General features: G+C 50.9%; 1 protein-coding gene and 1 long non-coding RNA gene across 2 annotated transcripts; both read right to left on the minus strand.

Annotated features, from left to right (window-relative positions):
* Positions 1–449: 449 nt before the first annotated feature.
* Positions 450–3,556, minus strand: LOC114487769 (uncharacterized). The gene is made up of 4 exons (XR_003683157.1): positions 3,468–3,556; positions 3,163–3,247; positions 2,504–2,628; positions 450–524 (listed from the first exon to the last, which is right to left on the minus strand). It is a non-coding gene; the product is annotated as an uncharacterized lncRNA (long non-coding RNA).
* Positions 3,557–8,547: 4,991 nt separating this feature from the next.
* On the minus strand, positions 8,548–19,780 carry EFCAB8 (EF-hand calcium binding domain 8). Its single transcript, XM_055090283.1, has 4 exons — positions 19,732–19,780; positions 17,251–17,419; positions 10,822–10,940; positions 8,548–9,024 (listed from the first exon to the last, which is right to left on the minus strand). The coding sequence occupies exons 1-4, from the start codon at positions 19,771–19,773 to the stop codon at positions 8,920–8,922; spliced, it is 435 nt and encodes a 144-aa protein (XP_054946258.1). The 5' UTR covers positions 19,774–19,780; the 3' UTR covers positions 8,548–8,919.
* Between the last annotated feature and the right edge of the window lie 5,898 nt (positions 19,781–25,678).

A 25,678-nucleotide genomic window follows, 5' to 3' on the forward strand; every position in this document is an offset into this window, starting at 1 on the left:
GGCAGTCTTGTGGGACCCTTAAACTGAGGGATCTGACGCTATCTCGGGGTAGACAGTGTCAGAATTGAGTTGAATGCAAGACAAGAGAGCTACTGGGGGATTTTGAGCAGAGGAGTGATATGACTGTATTTCTAGCTCAGGATTCCTGAGGCTGCTGAATGGAGAAAGCACTGCATAGAGAAAGGACGTGGGGAAACGGCGAGAAGCCGCTGCAGCCACCCAGGAGGGCTGGTGCCTGAGCAATGAAGGCTGTGAGAGAGACCAGTCACACCTGGGATGGTTTGGATTCTGCAGAAAGAGCGGACAGGATCCAGCAGCTGCCTCCACCCCATCCCCAGAGACCAAGCCCCAAGGGCAGAGACCGAAGGGCAGATCCACCTGCTGCATTATTGTTTTTTACCTGTGTACAGCTAATTACCATGGTTACAGCCAAGGAAAGATCCCACTTACCCTCAGCCAGTAACTTCTATACATAGGGGACTTCTCATTTAAGAGCTTCCGTGTGGAAACGTTGGTCCAGTGATCTGATAGGGGAGAAAACCAAGGCCCATGACACCAGCTCTCCTCGTTTGTAGAACAAGCAAGACCTCAGAAGACCCCTTGAGTTGGTTTGCAACTCCCATGCACCCCAAAAGGCTTTCCCATCCAAACATTCACTCAAGCCTCCCTGTGTCCTGGTAAGTTCAGTGGGGTGAACTCAGCACCCAGAAAACAGACCGGGGCCAATAAACACTGCTGCCCAGAGTCCCCCTGCCAGCTCCTAGCAGAGCTGGAACCAGATTTCGGGGCTCCTCACTCTCCCCAACTGGTTGAGTCTCCATTAGGGAGTTCCGACTCTGCTGGAGTGGAGAATGAACTGAGATCCTGGGCTCTTATTCATTCTGAAAATAATCATTTGGGAGTTTGCCATCATGCTTCAAACTACTGAATACATGCCCCCCTTGTCTGGCAAATACAAGTTCCAAAAAGGAGAAGTTGCACGCATGCGTCGTAAAGCAAGCATGTCTGGCTGGAGCAAGCGCAGTAAGCACAGCCTTGCCCTCCCACTTTTCTCTCCTTCCACCTTCTAACAAACCCATGAACTGACTGTGCTCATCCCCATTTGAATAAGGGAACTGAGGCACAGAGACGTTAAGCAACTGGATCTAGGTCATACAGAGCTGGTCTGTCCAGCCGCTCCCAAGTCAACACGCTGCTGGGCCCCCCTTCCTGTTTGTCCCCAGCCTTCAGTCAGCGTGTGGCATGGAAGGACTCCCATCCAACACTCTAGCCTCATCTGCCTCCCCTCCAATTTCCTGTCCACCACTCGGCTCAAAGACCACCACCTCCTGTGCCAATTCCCAGGGTGGCACAGAGCGACCACGGTGGGTTGGGTCAGGGCAGGTCGGGCACCAGGGGCAGAGGCTGACGAGACAGGACACAGCAGGGTGCCAGCCCCCTGCTGCGTCTGGGGCAGGATCCACCTTCTGTCTGGCCAGTGGCAGATGCTGCCCCAACAAGCTGGGCAGGAGGTGTCACTGAGGCCTGGGGGCCCCTGGAGCCCCTGCTCAGAAACTCTGGCTAGAAGTCCAAGTGGCCGTTCTGGAGTCCTGGATGGAGAGGAGTCAGTGTCACTGGGGGCTGGGGCCCCCTCCAGATGGATGCGGAGCAGCCTGGAGGCCTGACACTGCAGGTCGAAGGCTCGATCCCAGGCAGGGTCCAGTTCAGAAATGTCCCTGACAGCCCCAGGCGCCGAGGCCTCGAGATCTCGTGCCCCTAGGCAGAGCAGCCCCAGACAGCATCCTCCAGCATTTAGTCGGTTTGGGATACAGCCGAGCAAGTGGTTCAAGTGCAGGCTCTGGCGCAGACTCCCTGCCTCATATCTCAGCCATGCTTAGCAACTGTGGGGCCAGTGTAAGCACTTCTCCCCCTAAACCCCGTGCTCCTCCTCCCTTAACAGGCTGTGACGACAGCAGCCCCTCCTGGCAGCAGGCGGGAACTGCAGGAGGTGACTGCCCAAAGCGCTCAGCACCCAAGGGCTCCGCAAGTGTCCCTGTGCTGATTCACGCTGCTCGTGCGGAGTCGGGCCTTCCTCCAGGCGCTGCAAAGCCCACCTCTGGGCAGCCTCTCCACCCCACCCCACCACCCACCCACAGGCAGCTCCGAGCCAAAGAGAGCAGAACCCTCCTCACGCCATGGAGGAAGCTAGCGCCACCTCCCCAGGGCCCAGAGCGGGTCACGTAGCTGCCACAGGTTCTTTCTTCCTGGGATGAGGAGGGTCCTGAAGCTCCCCCACCTCCGCCCTGGCCCTCACATGCACAACTTCCCACCTCCAGAGAGATTGCCCAGCTCCCCAGCCCCGTCCCGTGTCCCGCTGTCACGCCATCACCCCATCTCCCACAGGCGGCTCTGAGCTGAGCATGTGGGTGCACCGCCTTCCCAGGGGCTCTGGAGCCGGGAAGCAGGGAGGGGGAAGAGCTCCCAGTCCAGGACCATCTCCCCCCACTCCCAACGTCTCCGCTACCCCATCTGGAGGTCCTGGGGAGGATGTGGGGGTTGAACAGCCGATTGGTTACATCGTTGGAGGTGAAGACGACGACATTGCCTTTTGTGTCCCCATCGCAGGACACAGCCCTGTGATAGTCAGACCTGGGAAAAGAGGGAGACAGAAGAGGCCACGGAGCCGGCTGGGTGTGTCCAGTGCAACCCTCCGCCCCTCCCCGGCCTTCGAGGCCCTCCTCCACCTTGGGCGCGAGGGCAGATCCCACACAACTTTCCAGCCTTGACCTCAACAGCTGACAAACGTGGGCCCAGCCGCCCAGATCCAGACCGTTGGTGAACCAGGTCCAAGAGAAATCAGCAATTTTTTTTAACCAGAATAAACGAATCCCTGGTCCTTCAGCTGCTCTTTGTCAAGTCACCCTACTGATGGACCATGATGTTCCCAGAGACACAGCGGGACAGGCCGGGTTTGATGGCTGACTTGGTGAAAGGAAGAGGGGCCGACAACAACTCTGAGGTCTGAGTGACATTGAACGGGGACCCAAGAGAGAAGCAGCTTGAGGGGAAGAGGACACAGGCACAGAGGGTGGGGATCTTTCCAGTGCTGCTTCCAGAGAGGCTTTCTGGGGGTCCCAGCCCCACTGCTGCCAAGCCCCTGCACCGGTCTCCCAGGAGACTCACCAGTAGTTCAAGGTCAGGACGCAGCTGTCCAGATCGATGAAGGTGAAGGCCTGGACACATTTACGGTTACTGATATCAAAGAACTCTGGGGAAGAGACAGAAGGGGAGGCACACATGAACCCAAACCCATGTCCCAGGCCTCAGGAGTCTCTGGTGACAGTGAGAAGCCTTACTACCCACCACCCAGCAATACTCCCAGGGGACTCTAATTCATGCTCACAGTTGGCTGGGTGACAGGCCTCTCCAAGTGCAAATGTATGGCTTCCAGTGGCCAGGCTCCGGCCTGGGGAGCCTCGGGGACTCACCTGTCTTCTGGTCGGTCGACGCAATCGCCAACCAGGTTCATGTTGTGCAGACACACCATGTCGATGACCCACATCTGCTGGTTGTGGAGCAGATGGATCTGGTAAAGCTGCCAGAGGGAGAGCAGAAGAGACCTGGGCTGGGGAGGCTCCCCGGGAGAGCATGCCAGGAGCACAGCCTCCCTGCAAACCCTCTCCTGCCACCCAAGGCCCTGGAGGCCCTGGAGCCAGGCACAGACCTGGTGTGGAGCCCAGCCTTACCACCAACTACCAACGGTGGGGTCTTGGATAAACTCCCTGAACTCTCTGAGTCTCAGTTTCCATATCTGTAAGATGGGCTTAAAGAACACTCATCCAGGGCTTCCCTGGTGGCGCAGTGGTTGAGAATCCGCGTGTCGATGCAGGGGACACGGGTTCGTGCCCCGGTCCGGGAAGATCCCACATGCCGCGGAGCGGCTGGGCCCGTGAGCCATGGCCGCTGAGCCTGCGCGTCCGGAGCCTGTGCTCCGCAACGCGAGAGGCCACAACAGTGAGAGGCCCGCGTACCGCAAAGAAAAAAAAAAAAAGAGCAAAATTTTGCCATTTGCAGCAACATGGATGGACTTGGAGGGCATTACGCTAAGTGAAATAAGTTGGTCAGAGAAAGACAAATACTATATGATATGTGGAGCTGTGTACATACAATGCAGAATAGTTGCCAAGATAGTTGCCAAGTGAAAAAGCAAGGTGAACAGCAGCATTATAATGTGCTACCATTTGTGTATTTAAAGAGAAGGGGGTCGGGTGTATGTACAGGCTGTCCATGGAAAAGCACTCCCAAAGTGGTCACAGCAGTTGCCTCCAGTGAGAGGAATTAGGGTCTGGGAGAGGAAGACTGACTTTTCCACGACCTGCCCCTCTCTGCCTGAATCTTTTTTCTCTGATTTTTATTGAGATGTAATTGACTTATGACATTGGTATTCATTTTGTTTGTTTTGTCCGAATCTTGTTTACCACCTGCCGGTGTTGCCTGGTCAAAGTGGCTTATTAACGAGAAACCGTCCTGCCAGGTTGTGAGGAACCGTGACAGCTAAAGCATCCATGTGCTGCCGGCATTGGGAGGAGCTGGGCCGGCATGGGTGCCGCCCACCCTGGTGCCAGCCTCACACAACCCTTACACAGACAGCATTTGAGCCGGCACTCCAGGCAGGGGACACCATGAACAAAGGCAAGTCAGCAGAAATGAGCTGCCACGCCCAGGGAAGAGGAGGCCAGCCTGACAGGTCTGGGTTGGAGAGGATGGGCCATGAGTGAGGTGTAGCCAGCGGCGGAACTTGTATTTTACTCCCTGAGTAGCGCCACGCGGGCTCCGAACTGTCCCGTCAGAACTCAGAGCACCAAGAGCAGGGGCCTGAGCTAACGGCTGGGGCAGGGAAAACAATGCACCAGGGCCCCCAAGGCCCCTCTCTGGCCCAGGGCTGGGGTCTAACCCACACACAATGGAGGTGATGGTAATGCCCATCATCCCCCCAGACCCACGTTCACACCAGAAACTCAGAGCCCTGGGGAGCCTCAGAGACTTGCCCAAGGTTGCACAGCTGGTAAGTGAAGCCCAGACTCCAGCGCCTTCCAGCTGCACAACCGTGGCCATGCAGTGAGTGTTCGAGGATGGTGCTTGGCGGCTCACTCTTCCCAACATCTACTTGCCAAAGCAGCCCCTCAGGGAAGGATGCCCAGGTCTGTGGGCCTTCTGGGGGGAGCCTCTCTCTGTCCTCTTCGGCCCTCCCAGGCTTTGGCCCTCAGGAGCACTGAGGTGACCATGTAGTAGCCACAAGCACGAGCTCAGGCTACAATGTGCCCCCCTGATAAGCACAGCCTCAGGAGTACAGGTGAGGATCCCCCTTGATCCTAGGCTACCAAGTGCACCCAAGAGAGTCACTAGAACTCCACACGCCTTGGTTCTCTCCCTTGGCAACTGGGGTCAGGGGGATGATACAGAATCCTCCTGCCCCAAAGGATGACCCCTGATGCAATTAGGAAACACTCTGCAGGCACAGAGCATGCTCACTCAGCCTTCTCTGCAGAGCTGGGCCCTCCTCATCTGCTGGAGGACTCTGGCCTGGCCTGGCAACAGCAAGTACACAGGGGTTTTCCTGAGCATTGTATCATTTACCGCGCTTGGCCAGGAGCTGACGGCACAAACGACCATGACGATGACGACGTCAGCTTATGTTTATCGGGTGCTTGCTGCGTGCCTTGCCCTGCTCCAAGCACCAGGCATGGATTATGTCATTAAATCCTCCCAACAACCCTGTCTGTGGGGGATACTATTATTAACCCCACTTGACATATGAGGAAAACTGATGCACAGAGAACAATATAGTAACTTCCAAGGTCACAGAGCTGGGGGGTGGTACAGTCAGAGCTCTATGTCTGGCAGATGGGCTCCGGAGCCCCTGTTCACAGTCACTGTGACTTCCTCCCTGGTCCAAGCAGAGGATTTGAACCAGCAGGACTTGGTGGTGGAATGGGTGTGACAGGGAAAGGAAAGGAGGTTGATCTCCAGCACGAGAACCCTGGTGGATGACGATGCCATTCACTGACCTGGAGGCACAGGAGAAGGAAGCCTGGTGGGCAGGGAGGGCTACAGTGACATTCAGTTTGAACAAAGTGGGTTTAGGGTGTCTGTTGGACCTCTAAGTGCAATGGACGTCCAGGTGGAATCCTGCTTTCAGAAGAGAAATGCGAGACTCATGGTCCCATGGGGAAGCCAGGACCTGCTCCCAGGAGCAAGTGTGGCTGTCTAGCCCACGGGTCCAGAGAAGGAGCCCACTCGGGTCCAGGGCATGAAGGCAGAGGCTTTCCAACCACCCACGTGGGCCCCACTCACCCTAAAGGAGCTGGTCAGCGAGAAGGACTCCGACCAGAACTGCAGGATCCCGTCCTTGGTGACAGTCAGGAAATGCCCGATCTTCTTGAACCACTGGACTAAGAACTCCATTTTCACAATCTCACACCCATGATTCCTGCGGAAGGTGATAAGAGAGAGGAGCCCAAACCAAACCAGAACAAAGAGCACAGAAGAGGAAGGACAAAGCTTCCCTCACAGGCACCACGAGAAACTCGGGTGAGTTTCTGTGAGACGTGGGCTCTGCCCCTCTTCCGAAGGGGACTCTCACCACTAACAACCGTGGCCAGAAGGAAAGGAAACCCACATGGAATGCTGGGGTGACACGGGGCCTCCCAGAGCAGTAAGTTTATCCCATGAAATAGCCAGCTTCCTCATGATGGGATGGGCCAGACGAGACAGGGAACAGATGTTCTTTCACAGTATAAACAGCCCACAGGAGGCGAGAGGAGTGGGGCTTGTGAGGAAAACTGCAAAATAACAGTTTCCAGCAACTACTCTAGTGCTTAGAGATGGAGGGGGGAATAGGGCCCAAGAACGAGATAAAAGTAGATAAAGGGACAGTGAGAAATCAGGGCCTTGTGAACCCAACTCTTCATCTCCAAAATCATGCCCTGAGCATAGCTAATAGCTCCTGGGGCATGCCTGGCTTCACAGGAAGCCACTGAACGGCCTTCCCAGCGAACTTCAACATCACCTTCCAGTGGCTTCTTTCCTGTCCCCAAGCTGGCTAAGCCAACGGGCTATCAAAGGGCCAGACACAGCACAGCACACTCTCTCCCACTTGATGTGCCCACACCTTTGGGCCCCAGCAGGGCAGGTGATGTTGCCTCACCTTACAGGGAGCCAGGGGCTAACCGTTTGCCTGGAGTTATGTCCTGGTTCCCAGCAGAGCTGGGACTAGAACCCAGGCACCTTGACTCCGATTCCAGCCAGAGCCCTTTCCACACGTTGCCATGGACGTGAGCTGAGCCGTGACTTAAGGATAACCCACGTCACCGGGAAGTTCTACTGTGTTACGGACTCTGCACGAGAGACGGGGACTCGTTATCTGGACACGGCTCTCCCCTCTCTCTTGCCCTCAGCCCACGGCTCTGCTCAGAGCCTGATCAATTTTCTCAGTCACCCCTCTAGCCGTCCCTTCCAACTCTGCCTCCTCTGTCAGGGCCAAGGGACTGTAGGGAACAGGTCCAAGAGGTGAGAGCTCTGAAGTGAAGAGCGCCCCAGGAAGCTGTCCCCTCCTGAGGTCTCGGCTTCCTCATCTCCACAGTGAAAGCACCTCCACGGGATCAAGGAGATGGCGCGCTGGGTGAGCTTGGCCCAGGCTCAGTCCAGGTGAGCCAGTTTTCAAAGTTACCCTTTCCTGATGGTGATGAAATATTATTTGGCTATTTTCTCCACCAAGCTGGACATGCCCTCCAGGTTAGTAGGTTGAGCAAATAAATAGGAGAAAACAGGGACAAGCTTCTTGTTTCAGGCCCTTGGGATCACCCTGGGGAATCAAACGTCCCAGGAAATAGACCAGCAAAAGTATGACGACACCCAGCAAAGTTTCCATGCAGAAATTTACGGTTACAAAGTGTGTCATCACTCATATTTATTGGCTATTCCTCAATTAAATCTTGACCAAATTGTTTTCAAAGTTACCCTTTTGTGGTTTTCATCACACCATCTTCTCTATTAAACTTCAGGTTGGTTGAGGGCAGAGACACCCTTCTAGTTTGTGGTCTTCTCCGTGGCCTGCTCTGGGTGTGGTCCCCGGAGACAAACTCACCCACAGCCCCTCCTAACCAGGCCACAAATGGAGGCCACCACACCTGTTACCACAGGACCCGGCTCCCGGGCCCCGGCTGCCGGCACGGGGCATCTGGTGCCCCAACCAAGGCGGACTCCGGGAGGAGAGCAAGGGGCCTGCAGCAGCCCAGCTCAGGAGGCCTGGGCCCACGGGCTGGATCCACTAGAATGTTCCTCGTTCTTAGGGAGTTTGGAGGGGTGGGGGCAGACAGGGCCAGGGCTCAGAGAGAGGAGGAGCCACATGGAGGAGAGAGCCCGCAGGGTCAGGCACAGATCAAGGCAGGGACAGGAGCCACTTGCGCCAGGAGTGATGCAGGGGCTGCTCCCGACGCCTGGTGCGGGCTTGAGGAGCAGTCTCCTGTGATGGCTCTCACTCCTGTCACCTCAAAGGAAAGCCCTATCCCCGCTATGTGAGTCATCTGTGCCCTGTGGATGAAACCACAGACCTGCTCAGCCCCAGCCAGAGCAGGAAGCAGGAGCAGCGTCTATGTTGCGGATAGGGAGGGTCCAACAGAGCGACCCCACCACTGTCACTTGGCCTCTCTGAGCCTCAGTTTCCTTGTCTGCAAAATGGGGACACAATGAGGGGATGCTCAAGCCCACTTATGGGGTTGTGAGGCTGAAACGAGCTAAAGAATACCGAGCTGCAGGCGTGGTAACAGGCCCACGGTGACCCCACAGACAGGTGCGGGGACTTAGGAAGGGGCGATGCAGGGCTGGCCCCAGCCTGGTCCAGACACACCCTTCAGTCCAGGGAGTCCAGGGAGAGGCTCCTTACAGGGCTATGATCATGGGAAGGTGGAAGCGCCGGCGGCACTGGCTCCTCATCATCTTCTCCTTCCCCTTGAACTCACGCATCACATAGTCCAGGTACTCCTGCTGCCTCGGGAAGAAACGCCAGCAGGGAGGGCGTCAGCCAAACTGGCTGAGCACCGGCTTCCAGTGCCTCGCCTGTCTCTCCCAGCCCCTTCCAAGGGACTCCGGGAGCCCCCAGAGGCTCTGGCCGAGGGAGGCAGCCAAGCACCAGAGCTGTTCTTGGATCTGGATCAGCAAAGGGCCTCTGTGCGTGCATTTGTGAAGACAGCACAGCAGCGCCTCCTTCCTTATCGCGTCTCTGTAATCCTAGATAATCCTCACATCGCTCCACATATGCCATTGCATCTGAGTCTCTTTATTCACCCCACTTTATGGATAATAAGACTGAGGCCCATGTAAGTATAGATGAGTTGCCCCAGCTCATATATCAAGAAGTCAATAGCTGGGGAGGACCCATAAACCAGGCCACGAGGGCAAATCTAGACTCTACTGACCAGACTCACGAAAATATGGCCAAGGCCGAAATGGGCCAGCATATGAAGCTATAACAAGAGACAGGGGACTTCCCTGGTGGGACAGTGGTTAAAAATCCACCTGCCAATGCAGGGGACACGGGTTCGAGCCGTGGTCCAGGAAGATCCCACATGCCGCGGAGCAACTAAGCCTGTGCGCCACAACCACTGAGCCTGCGCTCTACAGCCCGCAAGCCACAACTACTGAGCCTGCGATCTAGAGCCCGCGAGCCACAACTACTGAGCCCACATGCCACAACTACTGAAGCCTGCAAGCCTAGAGCCCGTGCTCCGCAACAAGAGAAGCCACCGCAATGAGAAGCCCATGCACTTCAAGGAAGAGTAGCCCCCGCTCACCACAACTAGAGAAAGCCCGCGCACAGCAACGAAGACCCAAAGCAGCCAAAAATAAATTAACTAATTAATTTTTTTTTAAAAAAGAGGCAGTTATGAAGAAAGATCATTGTGTAGGTGACAGAGTGCTGGAAACATGTTTATTATAGAGTATTAAGAGAAATGAAAGCAAAAAACATACATAAAGAAACAGAATGTACATCTATGCTGAGGGGGAGGTATGACAGAGCTGTTAGCACGTGGGCTCTTGAGGCAAAATCCCTGGGTCTGAAGATTGGCCCAGCTGCTAACTAGCTCTGTAACCCTGGGCCAATTTATTCCTCTCTTGCCTCAGTTTCCCAATCTGTCAAATGGCGGTACATTACCAGCACCTACCCCATAGGATTCCTGTGAGGTTTAAGTATAATAATATAAACTGCTTAGCACAATGTCTGGTGTAAATGCTAGTTATCGTTGTCAGCATTGCTACATCAATACATCAGACTGTTTTTTTGTACTTTACTGTGTTCTTCTGCATTCTTAAATGCTGTATATGCTCATTGTAGAACATTTAAAATCAGGGGTAAAAAGCATTATTATTAATATGCTCTAAAACCCTGACTTTTTTTTGATTTAACAGCCACTGAGTGACCATAAAGGGCTAAGAGATGGTTGTGGCACCGGCTGGAATCCCCTTAGCCAAATGGGAGGCTGGTGTGCAGGAGAGCCACATGGCAGGCGGGGGTCCTCGCCGCTCACTGCTGTGTGCTCAGCTGGTCTCAGGCAGGGGTCACTAGCGTTTGTCACACACTCTCCTGTACCCCGGCAGGGGAACAAGCTGCAGTGAGCCCAGCTCACAGGGGTCTCGGGAGGGCCCCCTCAAAGACTCCAAGTGTTCCCTCTACCCAGCAAGCCCCCCAGAGTCTACCCCCCTCTTCAGCCCTCCACGTGCCCCACTGACCAGCCAAGGCCCGCACCCTCCAGCCACCTGAAGCAGCGGGGGCGCCCTCCTCACCCAGGTGATGGAGGCGTTACAGTTCATGTCCACCTTCAAAAACAGCGCCTCTATCATCTCGTTGGACGTATTGCTCAGAATCTTCTTCACAGCCTTATCGAAAGTCTTCATGTCCAGGGCTTCAAAAGAGAGAAGGAAGAACACCGTCCACTTCACTGCAAGTCCCTCGGCCCCATCACCAGCCACAGTGTTCCTGGGTGTCTGGGTGCTGAGGGGGAACACACAGAGGATCACATTGCCGGGTCATCTTTTGCATCTCATCTGTTCAACATGCGATGACCCAAAAATACTGGCTCCACACCTGCCACATGAAAGCACCGTGTTGGTCCCACGGCAGTGACGGGGGTGGGTCCTAAAAAAGATCAGATCCCATTTCTGAGCAAATAAGACAGACCAGGCATTGAGACAAAGAAAACTGATGAAAACTCCAAAATAAATAAATAAATAATAAAGACAGAAAGAAGAAAAACATAAGTAAACAATGGCAACAAAGGGACATAAATAAATTCAAAGCTATAGAGGGAGAGGTGAAATGCCTCTTTTAGAGGCAATGAAAATACAAACTTGGGCTGGAGGGAAAGATGGGCAAGGGAGAGGCAGAGGGGCAGGGATAAAATTTCTTTCCCTGCTGGGTTTTGTGGCTACAGGGGAATCTGTCTGCAGATGGATCAATTACTGCTGTCTAGATTTTTTTTAAAAAGAATCACAGTCTTTAAAAAGAACTTCTAAAACCCCCTCCAAATATTTGGAACCTGCGCCGTGGCCTGAAGGCTGCTCCTCTCGGACCTCACCTCTCACCACCGTCCCCTTCATTCTCTGCTCCAGCCACCATGTCCCCACACGGTTTCTCACCCTGCCACCTCAAGGCCTTTGCACCGTCTGGTTCCTCCACAGGGAAGCCTTTCCCCAGGGACTCTCGAAGGGGGCGGCCCAGCCCCATGCCTGGCTCCTACTTCCCCCGGACCTTCCTCCTTACCAGCCTGGCCATGAGCTCGGGGAGTGCAGGGCTGAGCCTGTCCTCTCTCTGACTGGGTCCTCAGTGCGCAGCAAATGTTTGTTCCCTGAGCGTTTCTGTTGGCACTGGGACGTGATGACGATGACTGGGGACCACCACCATCTGCGTTTATTCTTACTGATCGCCTGATGGTGGCGGGCGGGGGCGGGGGCAGGTGGGGGGGTTGCTGTGAGGAAACTGTGGCACAGAGAGGTGGGGTCGTGTGCCCAAGGTCACACGGCTGGTGAGTGGTGGCACCCAGACCATCCCCAGCAACCTGGGGTCATGCTCTCACCCTATTCCACGCTCCTCATACAACGCCCAGCACAGCACTACAGCGACAATTATCATCATTTACTGCTAAACTGAGGAACAAATGAAAGCCCGAACGAAAGCTGCCCTGCTTAAAGAAGGAGCCATCCTGCTGATCTGAAGCGATAGCCAAGAGCCTTGCACATTTGAGTGACATGTAACAGCCCCTCCGTGTATCAGATGGACGTCAGGGGACAGTCCCCGAGCACAGAGCTGTCCCCTCAGGAAAGAGCTCGCAGTCAAAGGGCCTTTGTGCAGGTTTAATGAACAAACTCCTCTTGACATTACAGGAGAGTCCCTTTCATTGGTGTTTAAGAACTTGTATATATTGTTCACTGCTGTATTATTTTAATATCCTTCTCAAAAACAGTTTACTGAAAAAATTTTGAGTATAACAAGAGAATAGACACAAAGGTGTCCTGGAAAGGAAATGTACACTGTGGGAGGCAGTCAGGTCCCCTGCTCATCACGGCTAAAAGGAAGCACTCACCCCTCACACCAAATGGTTCACTAACAGCTCTCGAAGCACAAATGTGAAAATATCACGTCCCTGGGGAGGGGGCCACTACATTCCCTAGGATCAGGCAGGAGGGACTTTCTGGGCGGCTCCCTGACTCCTGCCAGCTCACTCCTCTGAGCCCCAGTGACCTCGAACCCCACCTGAGGATGCCGTTCCTGGTCCTCGGGGCCTCCTCCCTTCTGGCAGCCAAGCACCAGCCACTCTCGCCTCCCCGGGCTGCTGCGTCTCCCCCAGGCTCCGTCGCCTGCTCTGTCCTGTCACTCGTCATGTGCCTCAGCTCTTCCCATCACTGTCCCTTTCTTTTCTGCTAGACACTCTCCTTTAACGGCCTCATCTATTCACCCATCTCTACACCTCAGGAGAGAACTTCTCTCCATGTCCCTGAATACTTCCAAGTGTCCCCCCGGCCCTTTCAACTCAGCATGTTTAAAATCCAATTTCTTATCTTTATCCCAAAACTTGCTCCCATTTCCTGTGTTCACCATCTCTGCTAACGGCATCACCTCCACCCAGTCACCCAAGATGAACACCTGAGGGGTGAGTCCTGTGGTCCTAGAATGATGCACTGTCATTCTCCCCATCTTACAGATGAGCACACAGAGGCACGAGACGTGCAGGATTTGCCCAAGGACACACAGTGGTGCGGCGGGGATTTGAAACCAGAAGACTTTCTCCTCTCTGTTATAATCTCCAGGACCCCATGTGCGGCCACCACATGATGAGCTCTTTCAACAAACCCCCCAGGCTCCACATGCAGCCCGACCTCCTGGCCACCACGACACTTAACTTTCTCTAACAGGTCTAGATGTGCCACCTCCCCATCAGCCCCACTGCCGGAGTTCAGGGCCCTGTGACCCGAGGGCACCCACCTGGCCCCCCAGCCTTGCCCCAGGATGCCCCGCTCGCCCTCTAGCCCAGCAACACCTCTCCTATGCCAGGCCCTGCCTTGACCCTCCCTGTTCCCCATCTCCTGGGAAACTCCCACTTCACCTTTCCAGGCAGGTCAAGGATGACCTCCTCTGAACACAGCGGGGCAGGAGTCAGGGGTGGAGGAAGGGGGAGAGGCTCCCGCTGCACCCGCACCTCTGTGTTGTCTGAACTTTCTACCCGTGTACTCTTCCAGTGCCAAGTGCCCCCAGAGCCCCGCCCCTTTCTCTTCCTTTCTTTGTAATGCCAAGAGGTAGGATAATGGATTATTCATCTCTGTTTTTTATATACTTATAAGCATTTAACAAAATAAATGCTATATTAAAAGTACTTAAGAAAAATGGTGTTTTCTAATAACTTACATGGGAAAGAATCTGAAAAATAAGATATATGTATGTATAACTGAATCACTTTGCTGTATACCTGAAACTAACACAACACTGTAAATTAACTATACTTCAATTGAAAAAAAGAAAGGAAAAGAAATGGAAAGAAAAGAAAAATGTTGTTTCCTAGCCTCCACTCTGTCCCCCAGGGGAAATAAGTCCCTGTTCCCCACGCTTGTCCAGAGCGCATGCCTGCCCTTCTCAGCACACAGATCATGGAGGAGAGGATGATGCTGTGCACTGGACTCACACCCCTGCTCTCACTGAAGGGGCCTTCTTTCGTCTACTTTAGCATCTGAGGTGCTCCACACAGGGGGGGTGCCCGAGAAGGCACAGGCTTTGGTGCCACAGGCCTGGCCACTCTGTCGGGGCCTGTGGTTGATGTCTGTCTGCGCAGAGGCCCCAGGTGCCTCCCGTGGACAGTCAGGACCCCTGCTGCAGGGCTTCTGGGAGAACTGAATCAAATCCAGCAGAGGCCTATATAAACCATAAGGCCCGGCAGAGCTTGGTAAAATGTCTGTTGGCATAAAGGGTGGGTGGCACTCAGCCTGCGTGCCACCCACGTCCACCCAGGAGCACCTGGGCAGAAGGTAAGCTCCCCCTGCCTGCGGGCCGAGCTGCAGGGGCCCCTAGCCCGGTGGTTCTCCCACGACCCCTGAGCAGCCTGCAGCCTCCCCCAGGCAGGCCCCGCCCCCGGCAGCGGGCCAGGGGTACGTGGACACTTTCAAGACCAGCAAAACCACTGCAGCCCAAAAAGGGAACTTGCAGAACAGGGAAGAGAACCATGTATCTCCCCACTTCCCTCCGAGGCAGGCACAAATGGCCAGGGTTCCCGAGAAACGGTCTCAAGCCCATGCTCAGAATTCACCTCTTTTAAAGCCTTCTGAAAGAGAAAAAGGGTCCTATTTTCCTTTACCCTCCATCAACTAAGAGTGAATTTTCCTTTCCCCCATTTAAAACCACGGCCAGTTTTCTGTTTTGTTTTTTAAAATGAGGAAGCTCTTTTTACAGTGATGGGAAAAGATTTCAAGACATATTAGGTCAAGACATATTCAAGAAGGGAAACTAGATAAAAATTATTTTTTAAAAAAGCAAGGAGTAGACAATTGTGCAGATCCTTCACAATGTATAGGATATCAAATCATCACTTTGCACAATTTAAATACATTACAATTTTGTTTGTCAATTATACCTCAGTAAAGCTGAGGAAAAAAAGGAAGGAGTAGAGCAGTGTAGACAGTAGTGCATATGAAAAGGAGGGGGAAGCAACTACAGGCACTCTGTGCTTCTGAAGGTCACAGGAAACGGAAAGCAGTAACGCCTGCAGGGACTGCATGCTGGATGGAGCAGCACAGTCTGGCCCAGGGAGACATTTTCTCTGTATACCAAGAAAAGGTATCATGAGAAAAGTGCCTTTTGAATATTTTTTTTCTGGAAAATGTTTGTAATGCAGCATTGTGAAAATATTGCATGGTGGTCTGCTTCGAAAAGAGAGAGAGATAATGGCACCTTTTGAATTTTGAACTGTGTGCCTCTATTACCTGTTCAAAACAAAAGACAAACAGAATAAAAACTGTGGCTAAAGCTGGGGCTGTCGGGTCCTCTAAGACACAGTGGTGGCACCACCTGGCCGCCAAATACCGACACCCGAAGAACTAACTCTGATTAGGGACAATCTCAGCTTCAGGTCAGACACAGATTGTCCCTCCCCCACCTCACTTTGCTCTTTGTAAACTGACCATTTGTTACCCTTTCCTGCCAAAACATGGTGTGGCTGTAAAACTCAAACTGATGGGGCAAGTAGCCATGGCCCCAGCATTGGCGCTCAGAGTCTAGTGGACAGAAATAAAGATGACTTTAAGTATTCCAATAGGAATAATATTTTAACTTTATGTGTATCTTCCCAAGGGGATAAATCAAGCTCTAAAGAGAAAAAAAGTATGATGCACAAAGGATGTTCTTCACAATGTTATTTAAACTCAATAAAACCTAAATGTTTCATTTAGGGAAATGGCTTAGTCAACCAGTAGAGCACTTACATTCACTGCTAATGATGATTCAGAAGACCACATAAAGTATGAAAAAACCCTTAAGGAATTAACATTAAGAGAAAAAGAAGGGTCTGAAATTACATAAAGTACAATTACAGACATGTGAAAACACACATAGCCATCTGGGGCAGAGAGGCTGAAGGTGGCCCCATGATGGCCACCTCCTGGCGTTCATGCCCTCCTGTGATCCCTTCCCTTTGAGTGTGGCAGAACCTGTGACTTGCTCCTGACCAACAGAATATGGCAAAGGTGACAGGATACACAGGACTGTGTGTGCATGATTATGAGATTGTAGCACACATCGTGCTGGGGTTGCTATCTTCCTGCCTGACTCGAGTCTTGAAATCAGCCATGTTGGTGAGTCCCACAGGGCCAGGAACTGGGCAGCTCTAGGAGCTGAAAACAGTGGCCCTTCAATAGCCAGGAAGAAACAAGAGCCCTCAGTCCTGCAGCTTCAAGGAGACGAATTCTGCCAACAACCTGGTGAACTTAGAAGTGGATCCTTCCGGGACTTCCCTGGTGGTCCAGTGGTTAAGAATCCACCTTCCAATGCAGGGGACGCGGGTTCAATCCCTGGTCGGGGAACTAAGATCCCACATGCCGAGAGGGGCAACTAAGCCCATGCACTGCAACTACTGAGCCCTTGTGCCTCAGCTAGAGAGACCACATGCTACACACTACAGAGCCCATGCGCTCTGGAGCCCGTGCGCCACAACGAAGGGCCTGCCTGCTGCAATTAAGACCCAACGCAGCAAAAAAAAAAAAAAAAAAAAAAAGAGTGGATCCTTCCCAGTCAAGCCCCAGATGATACTGCAACCCCAGCTGACACCTTGGCTGCAGCCTAGTGAGACCCTGAGCAGGGAAGCCAGCTAAGCTGTGCCCAGACTCCTGACCCACTGAAATGGTGAGATAATAAACATGTGTTGGTTTAAGCCACTAATTTTGTGGGAATATTGCTACACAGCAATAGATAATGAATCATACATATGAAACTGTTTGGAAGAAAACATACTGAAATGCTGATAGAGGTTACCCAAGTGTTTGGATTAGGGGTATTTTTTTCCTCAGTCCCAAATAACCTCTAGTAGGCTTACAATACCCACACAGTATAACGATGAAAAGTTTTAAAGGAGATACTGGATATAAAAACGCTTGTCAAGTCTGCACCCTTTACCCACGCCAGGTCCTGGGTCCCTCCCTGTGCAGAAGCCAGAGGCTGAGCCCATGACGTAGCCTCACCTCCAGTCGAGTCGACCTCATCTTGAAACATTTTCTCCATCTGGGCCAGGTGTGGCTCAGTGAACAGCTGAGACTTGTGTTGGAAGTCGGATGTCTGGCTAAGGGAGACGGATGGTGTCGGGGAGCTGAGAACCTCCTTGCTCTTCTGGGACCCACCTGCAGAGGACACCTGGAACACAGGTGACTACAAGAACCAGGCACTGAGAGGGGTGATTTCCTGAGCTGAACAGTTTAAGCACATCTTATTGAAAGAGCACACCTTTGGGGTAGGTAGTGTTATGGTGTGTTACTTACTGATGCAAACAAGTAAGTCTTTAACCACTTTTAGGCCTAGGAAGCCCAAGGAAGATCTAGACTGCTTCTGCTGACTCTGGGGAGTTAACTACTGTTCCCCTTTTACAGATGCCACGACTGAGGCTCAGTGAGGTTAGCAGACACAGCCAAGGTCCCACATCACACCTCACAGGACTCTACCAGGTGCTTCAGCTGAGTAACTATATAGTTTCAAATCTTCAGTGGTCGGAACTCAAGACCCCAAGGAATCCAGCTCCACCTTCTCCAGCCAATGTGATTTTGTGCTGACCAGCCCAGACACCCCGGATCAGGTCAGATCACCTGTGCACAACAGCCAAGCTTATGCAGTCCCCTCCATCGGGGGCTCTCGGCTTCTGCCTCCTCCTGCTCACCTTCCCGCATTCTCCATCTAGCCTTCCCATCCCTCCAGCCCTCAACCAAGCTTCCCCTCTGCCGCCCCTACACGTGACTCATTTTGACACTTAGCACAGTGTTGCAGGTTCCTGAAGACTCAGGTCATCAAAGGCCACCTCCCCCCAAAAGACTCCAGGTGTGGACTATGTGATAACCATTGGGTGCTGCCCACTGAAATGCACTGCTTTGGGCCTTAGGCAGTCAAGAAGACTTCAGTTCAGAAAGTCAAAAGACAAGGTGGAGTTTGCACGACTCACTCTCCCCACCCCAGCCGCACCAAATGCAGTGGCCCTCCAACTGTGAACTTCCCCTCATTCCCTCAGGGTCTATGCACATTCGTTGAGTGCCAGGCACTGTGGACACACCATCGAACAGAGTGGAGACCTGCCTTCATGGAGCCCAACAGATGAGCTAGTTAATGCTCTCACCAGCCACGCAGGCCCCGAGGTTAGAAATCCCACCACCATCTTTGGTTCTTCCCTCTGCCTCCCTTGCATTCTTACTGTCCTTCCTATTGATTCTTACTATGAGCCATCTCCTATATCTAAACCCTCCTCTCCCACATCCCTGCCCCACCCTAAACCCTAGCCTTTTGCTGGGACAAGTACAATGACCTTCCCCAACTGGGACCAGAGTTTGGTCTTCCCTTCAAATCCACCTCCCAAAACACTCGCACCAATTATCTTTCTGGAAGGCAAATCTTATCATGACTCGACCCCGGCTGACACTTTCCAGGCTACTCCCATCATCCCCAACTCCTGAGTGTGGCACTCAAAGCCCTTTGCAATGTAGCCCTGACCTGTCTTTCTAGTTGTAACGCACACACCATGGTCCAGGCACGCCAACTGCTCTCCACCACTCCACACACACAGACAGCATTCCACTTCTCCTCACGTCTTTCCCTCTATGCAACACAGACCATCATCCCCAGAGATGAACTCCTACCCATGCTTCAAACTCTGGCTCAAATGATACCTCCTCCAAGGAGCTTTTCAATAACTTTCAGGTGAGAGTCATCATTGCCACCTCTGTGCTTCCAAACTCTGCTCCTGTCTGCCATGCATGCTTGACACCTGTGCATGTCTGTCCATATGTGTGACAGCAAGTTGCGATGGGAAACACACGGCTGTAGAGTCCCAGAGCCCTCTGGGCTAGAATTCTGCCTGGCTCCCTGCTCCCAAGCTAATTTATCGTGGGCATATCACATCACTTCTCTGAGCCACGAGTCTCCTTATCTGCAAAATCTCTCCCCAGTATCCACCTTGAAGGGTTGTGGTGAGATAAAATGACACCTGAACACATGTGAAGCCCCAACAAATTGTATTACACTATCAATGAGAACTCCTTATCACTCCCCATCTCATAGGGAGCTCTTTGAAGGCCAGGGCATTTTAAAATTATCTTGGTTTAATCTATACTAATTCTATTTTCCCCAGCCCCAAGCACATAATGGACACTAAATACTCATCTGGCTTCATAATACTTTGTACAGCCCACCCCACCATTATCACAACTTAGCTGGACAAAATTAAGTACAGTTCATGTAGAGAGTACAAACTGGTGGCCTCAAGTTTTATTGCGTTTGGCCCACACAATGCTTTAAAAGGGAAAACCAGCCTACTGCAGTAGACTTGTTACTTGGTAAATATCTAAGCTTGCAACTCCCCGTGCAGAGGCTGATAACCTGATAACCGACAGACTTGGATGCCCATGAGTGATGTCCGGTGGCTCTGGAACACCCCCTCCCGTTATCAATTCTGATGGCTTTCTTACCTTTTGAGATAGAGAGCTCTCTCTGAAGTCCTCAGAAGACATTCTAGGTCTTGACCTAGAATAGGGAATCATAGTTGCTTTAACTCCAGTCTTTGTAAGGACCATGTGGGAGGTTGACCTAGCTGAGTCACAGGAGGGTGGAAAAAAAGTCAAGGTCAAGGGAGAGGATGGCTGCCCCGTGCCCATGGACCCCCTGCCTAAGGTCCGGGGCAAGCACATTTCCAAAGGGTCAAACACATGCACCAAAGGTGGGGCAAGATGGGTCCCTGACTCTCCACTGTGTGCACCCACCCGCCCTCAGCGCCCCTGGAGGCAGGACTTCTCCTCACGCAGCACGGGGTCAGGTGTGAGTGTGGAGGAGGGGTCCATTCCGTGGAGCTCTGCTCTGAGAATACAAAGGGCACATTTCCACTGGGTCAATGGCACCTCCACAGAGGATGGAAGACAGCATTGTGTTAGGATTACTGGAGCGTCAATCCACCTCATCAGCAAGTGTCACCAGCAGGAATCAAGAGGGCACTCTAGGATGGCATGAAAACTTTCATGAAGGCAACTATGAAAACTCATCAGCATAAGGTGGAGGGAGAGAGGAGGAGGAAGACTGGCCCATGGTGTCCTAACCTAACCGTGTCTTGGCGACAGCTCAGCTATAAGGACCAAAGGAGAGAGAAGAGCCGAAGGAAAGGAGACTTGGAAGCCAGGAACCAGGATAACTGAGGGAAATGCCAGAAACATTTCCAGAAAAGGGAGCAATGAGGGAAAGTGGCTTAATGCATGTGATGCTGGGCTGTCCAACTAGAAATAAAAAACAAATACCTAGAAATATGGGGACTGAAACTTGAGTGGCTACATTTAGGGGATAGAGAGAGGAGGAGAAACACACAAAAGACAGGATGAGTCAACCAGGAAGATTGGGATGCTCCAGAGTGAGCCAAGATGATAAGAAATGAAGGCGATGAAAGGTCACCAGTGAGAAAGCTGCAGAGGTGTATTCTTAAGTCCATTTCTGTTCAGAATATATACCTGTATATGTTGCCACCTGCATGGAAAGACAGCCTGGAAAAATAAACTCCAAATGTAATGTCAGTTATTTCTGGCAGGTGAGATTACAGAGAATTTCTATAGTCTAAAATCATGCATTTATTTCTCTATTTTTTTTTAATTCAAAAAAGGTTCATACCAATCTTTAAGATTTATTTCAAGGGAGTGAATGGTGGGTAGCAATTTACTCATCTGTGAAAGACTGTTGTACAAGAGTTGTTGCTGGGAATTCCCTGGCGGTCCAGTGGTTAGGACTTGGCACTTTTACTGCTGGGGCCCGGGCTCGATCCCTGGTTGGAGAACTAAGATCCTGCAAGCCATGCAGTGCAGCCAAAAAAAAAAAGTGGTTGCTGCAACATCGTTCAGAGCAGCAAAAAATAAAGTGAATGACTATCAGTAGAGGAATGGCTGAATAAATCAGTACATGTGCACTCAGGACGTTACCCAAGGAATCAAAAGGATGAATCTGACCTTTGGCAGACGACTAGGTGGGATTTCCATCAGATACAAAAAGAGTGCACAGAATGATACCAATATTTATAAAAGAATGACAAACAGGTACGTGCTTATACATATAAGTATGTGCGTACACATACACACATCTGTAAATGGGACTACCCTTAATAATTATGGGGCCAAGAGCAAAAGAACAAATATTGGTCCACATAGCAAGTCTAGTTATTTTAAATGTTTATAAATTATTACACTAAATAAAATACATTCTATTCTCCTACCTTCACAAATACACTTTCATAACAAGCTGGAAGGCCAGGTTCAAATTTAGAACTCTTGAATTCCTCAGCTCACTGACAGAATTTGGCAGTGTGGCCTCCAAGCCCTCTGCCCAACCCCATGTCCTCTCCATCCTGCTGAGGGGGCTTGTGGATGGTGCCATGTGGACGGACACCCCAGCCCATATACCCAGGCTGCATCTCCCCCATGCCTCCACTGCTTCATGGTCACTGCAAAACTTGGCAAGGCTGCCCTCAGAAATGACGCTCTGAGGAATAGGCCTACAAAGACTCTGGAATCAGCTTCAAAGTGATTTGGGTGGGAAATTCCAGTACTTAGAGCAGGGGATGGGGGGGCGGGAGGGGGGGGAGGGGGAGCGGGCAGCACACCGGTGGGGCCTGAGTGGCCATACGCTTAGCCCCTTGAACCTACCTCATCTGGTGGAGAGGGACATGGCCAGAGAAGGGACAGAGTGGGATGCCCTAAAGCTCAGCCCGCGGCAGGGGTCCTTCTTGCCTGGGTCTAAGGGGGTACTGCACTGTCAGTACATACAAAATTATGAGTACATATGGATTATGGGGAGTTGGGGGCCAAAGTGGGAAAAAAGGTAGGCCAAGAATAAAGGAATACAAAAAAGTCTGCACTAACACAAGGCATGTATATCACCACATTTATATTAAGCAGCAAAGCACTGGTATGTATACAGAAATGAAGTATACTTTGTTTTGCTTTAAAGTCCTGGTTAACATGTGATTAAAGTTAACATCACTGGGCTTCCCTGGTGGCGCAGTGGTTGAGAGTCCGCCTGCCGATGCAGGGGACGCGGGTTCGTGCCCCGGTCCGGGAAGATCCCACATGCCGCGGAGCGGCTGGGCCCGTGAGCCATGGCCGCTGAGCCTGCGCGTCCGGAGCCTGTGTTAACATCACTGATGAGGTAGCCAAAGGCCCTGCCTCCTGCCGCGCTGGTCTCAAGATCACCACTTCCGTGGTACCCTCCACAAACATACGTAACCTGACAACCCCAAACTGCAGGATATTCTACAAAGTAACGGGGTTTTACTCTTAAAATCTGTGTCATGAAGAACAAAGACTAAGGAACTGTTCCAGATTAAAGGTGACCGAGAGAGCTAACACCTAAAGGCAATGCGTGACTCTGAACTGGATCCTAGACTGGGTGGGGAAAAGGTCTAAGGGCCTTTATTAGGACCATCGGCAAAATTTAAACATGACTACGTTCTTAGATAATATTGAATTAATGTTGTTTCCTGCTTTTGACAACTGTTCTGTGGTTATACAAGAGAACATCCCTGATCTTAGGAAATACACACTTGGGTATTTAAAGGCAAAGGGACACAATATCTGTAATTTATACCCAGATGGTTCAACAAACGCATACGATGATAAAGCAAATGCGGCAAAATGTTCACCATATTAGTCAGTCTGGGCAAAGGGGAGTTCTTTATACTATTCTCACAACTATTTAAATCTTTTTATTATTTTATAAATATCTTAAAACTACAATAATTTATTTAAAACTACAATAATTATTTTAAACTACAATAATTATTTTAAAACTACAAGTTTTATGAGAAAGGGAGGAGCTCTGTATGTTCGTGGACTGAGGCCACAAAGGGGAAAAAATATTGGTTGAGGGCAACAGAGACATCCAAGAGCAAAGCACAAGAGTAAGAAGCAAAGAGAAGTATCAGTCCTCTGATACTAGAAGGAAGAGAAGATTCAGCTGTAGAGTTAAATATCTATCTGGAATGAGAGCAGGTAAGATCAGAGGAAGCCTCCTCTGAGGGGAAGGGGGCCAGGGTGTGGGGTTCGGTACAAACCTGGAAACGGGTGACAGCTTAGAACTGCCACTAGGGAAGCAGGCAGAGGATGGGAGAATAACTGGTTTGCTGAGTAATTCGTTTGTAAGAATTTACAGGGGCAGATGACTTAAGGCCAAATGCAGTTAAAGCTGTCCTGGAAATCTAGCTCAGACTGGCTCAGCTCTCCTGTTCGGCCTTTAATCTCAGGCAAATGGATTTTAGGGCCCAGGTGTCCAATCTTTTGGAGATGACTTTAACCCCAAACTCTCACTCACCCTGACCCAATTTGCTCTCCCCAGTTAACACTGCTGGCTATATTTGACAGAGGCTTATTGGCTTTCAACTTCCTTCTCGACGGAGACATCTTGACAGCTGTCCCCCAAGTCCAAAGTAGCTCCTCTATGAAGTCGCTGTGGAACTCCGAGGGCCTCAACCTGACTGAAGGGTCAGCTGGCCACACTTAGAACCAGGAAAATGAGATAGAATTCCATATGCAGAAGACAAAACGGAACAGCAGAAGCCATCCCACAAACCATAACCACACAGCCATGTTTCATCTAATCTGAGACATTCTTTTTATGGATGAAGTTGAACTTACAGCAGACAGTGACAGGTGGAGCTACAGCACACAAAGCCAGGACAAGTATGAGTGGAGAACGACCCATAGGACAAATACAGCACAGAGCACCCACAACTCATGGAAACTGTGGAAGATGCCCGGGAGCTTAATGATAAAGCAGCGTTCACCAAAACCAAAAGGCCAACGAGCCCCCACAGTTGGAGGACAGTGGAAGGCAGAGCAGCTCTCTCAATATAAGATGCGTGAACTCCAACTCTTTGAAAAGAGGAAGACTACAAGAGCACTGTGTGTAAGATGGGAGTCCTATAAACCCAGACTTCATGGCAGGCCTGGACTCGATATAGCACTGTTCCATCTTGCCCCTGGCATAACTCAGCAGCATGAGCTGGCCAAAGGCAAATCTCCCGGGCAGAATTCAACCAGGGTCATGGAGTCCAGACTTAAAGATACCCAGCTGAATCACATTTCATGATGACCTAGGTGTTACCAAAATGTTAACTGATCACGAAGCCAAGACCCCTCCTCATATCTTCACCACAAAGAGAACACCCACACAGAGAAAAAATTTCTGCTCCCATTTCATCAACAGTGGAGACAAAAGACTTTGTCACACTGTAAAACGTGAAAAGTAGAGTGGTTCAATGAAATGTCATAAAAGATGCAGAAGGTCTTTTAAATCAGAGTTTTACTAAACTAGGTATTAATAAACTAGAAGGGTTTATTAAAAAGACAACAACAACAAAAAACAAAGACAAGGCCGATTTGACTATTCCCCACTGTCTTTTGGTTTGGGGCTTTCATTTTCCAATCCAATGTTATCATTTCTACTTACAGCAGCCCCTGCGTTTATCAACATTTTTACATGGGCCAAAATATGCTAAATTCTATCACAATAAATGTAACTTTCCTTCCCAAAGAAGAAACATGAGAACAAAGGGGAAATATAGTAAGATGCATTCATTCCACTTCTTAGGTAAGGAAAAGTTCAGAAAACCCACATCTAAAATGAATAAAATCGTGATCATCAATAATTCAAGTTTATTAACTCAAGAAGTAGGAGGGAAGGTGTTTAAGAAGAAAAAAATCTCGTAGATAAACGTCTGCACAAAATAATTCTGGAAAAAAGTTCAAAGTCCTACTTGAGACTAGTGCAGGCATCGCTTGCCAGTCCTAAGGAGATTCTACTCTGCTCCCTAAAAGCGGAGCTGGAATGCTGCTGGAAGGCTTCAAGGACACAGTCACTGCTCCAGGGAAGGCAGCTCCACTCCACTCAGCAGCAGCGCCAACTCTGTCCTCGCCAGCTTTACCACTGCGGGATTTAAAACGTCAAAAATTGTAACCTAACATACAATTTATATGTGTGAATTACTCTTCAGTAAAGCTGCAATTATTCTTCTCAGCTTTATAAAATTTATTGAAAATTTTAAGGTGCAACTTGATAGCTAAGAAGACAGGCTTTTTCCTTTTCAAAATCGAATAAACAAGACAGAAGTCAATGACCACTGGAACTGGAGGGGACCCTGAGGATTAATGTCAAGATCACACCTTTAGTTGAGACTAACAACTCAGCTCACATGACATTTAAAACAATGCCCTTCCTACCACACTGCCAAAGAGAACTCCGGATTCACATACCGAAGATTTCAAAATACCATGATTCAAGAAAAACAGCAGATTCTTGGGGGTGGTTCAGTACCTAATTACCCATCTCCTCCCCAAAAAAGAAAGAAAAAAAATTAAGTCAGAGAGTTACAAATTCTTAGGAAATTTTTTA

Source organism: Physeter macrocephalus, chromosome 14 (assembly GCF_002837175.3).
Source record: "Physeter macrocephalus isolate SW-GA chromosome 14, ASM283717v5, whole genome shotgun sequence".
Lineage (NCBI taxonomy): Eukaryota > Metazoa > Chordata > Mammalia > Artiodactyla > Physeteridae > Physeter > Physeter macrocephalus.

Coding starts and splice junctions, on each gene's coding strand:
- EFCAB8 (XM_055090283.1), bottom strand. CDS start 19,773: ATGTCTTCTGAGGACTTCAGAGAGAGCTCTCTATCTCAAAAG. Junction 17,420..19,731: donor AGAGCTCTCTATCTCAAAAG/GTAAGAAAGCCA, acceptor CCTGTGTTCCAG/GTGTCCTCTGCAGGTGGGTC. Junction 10,941..17,250: donor TGAGGTCGACTCGACTGGAG/GTGAGGCTACGT, acceptor TCTCTTTTGAAG/CCCTGGACATGAAGACTTTC.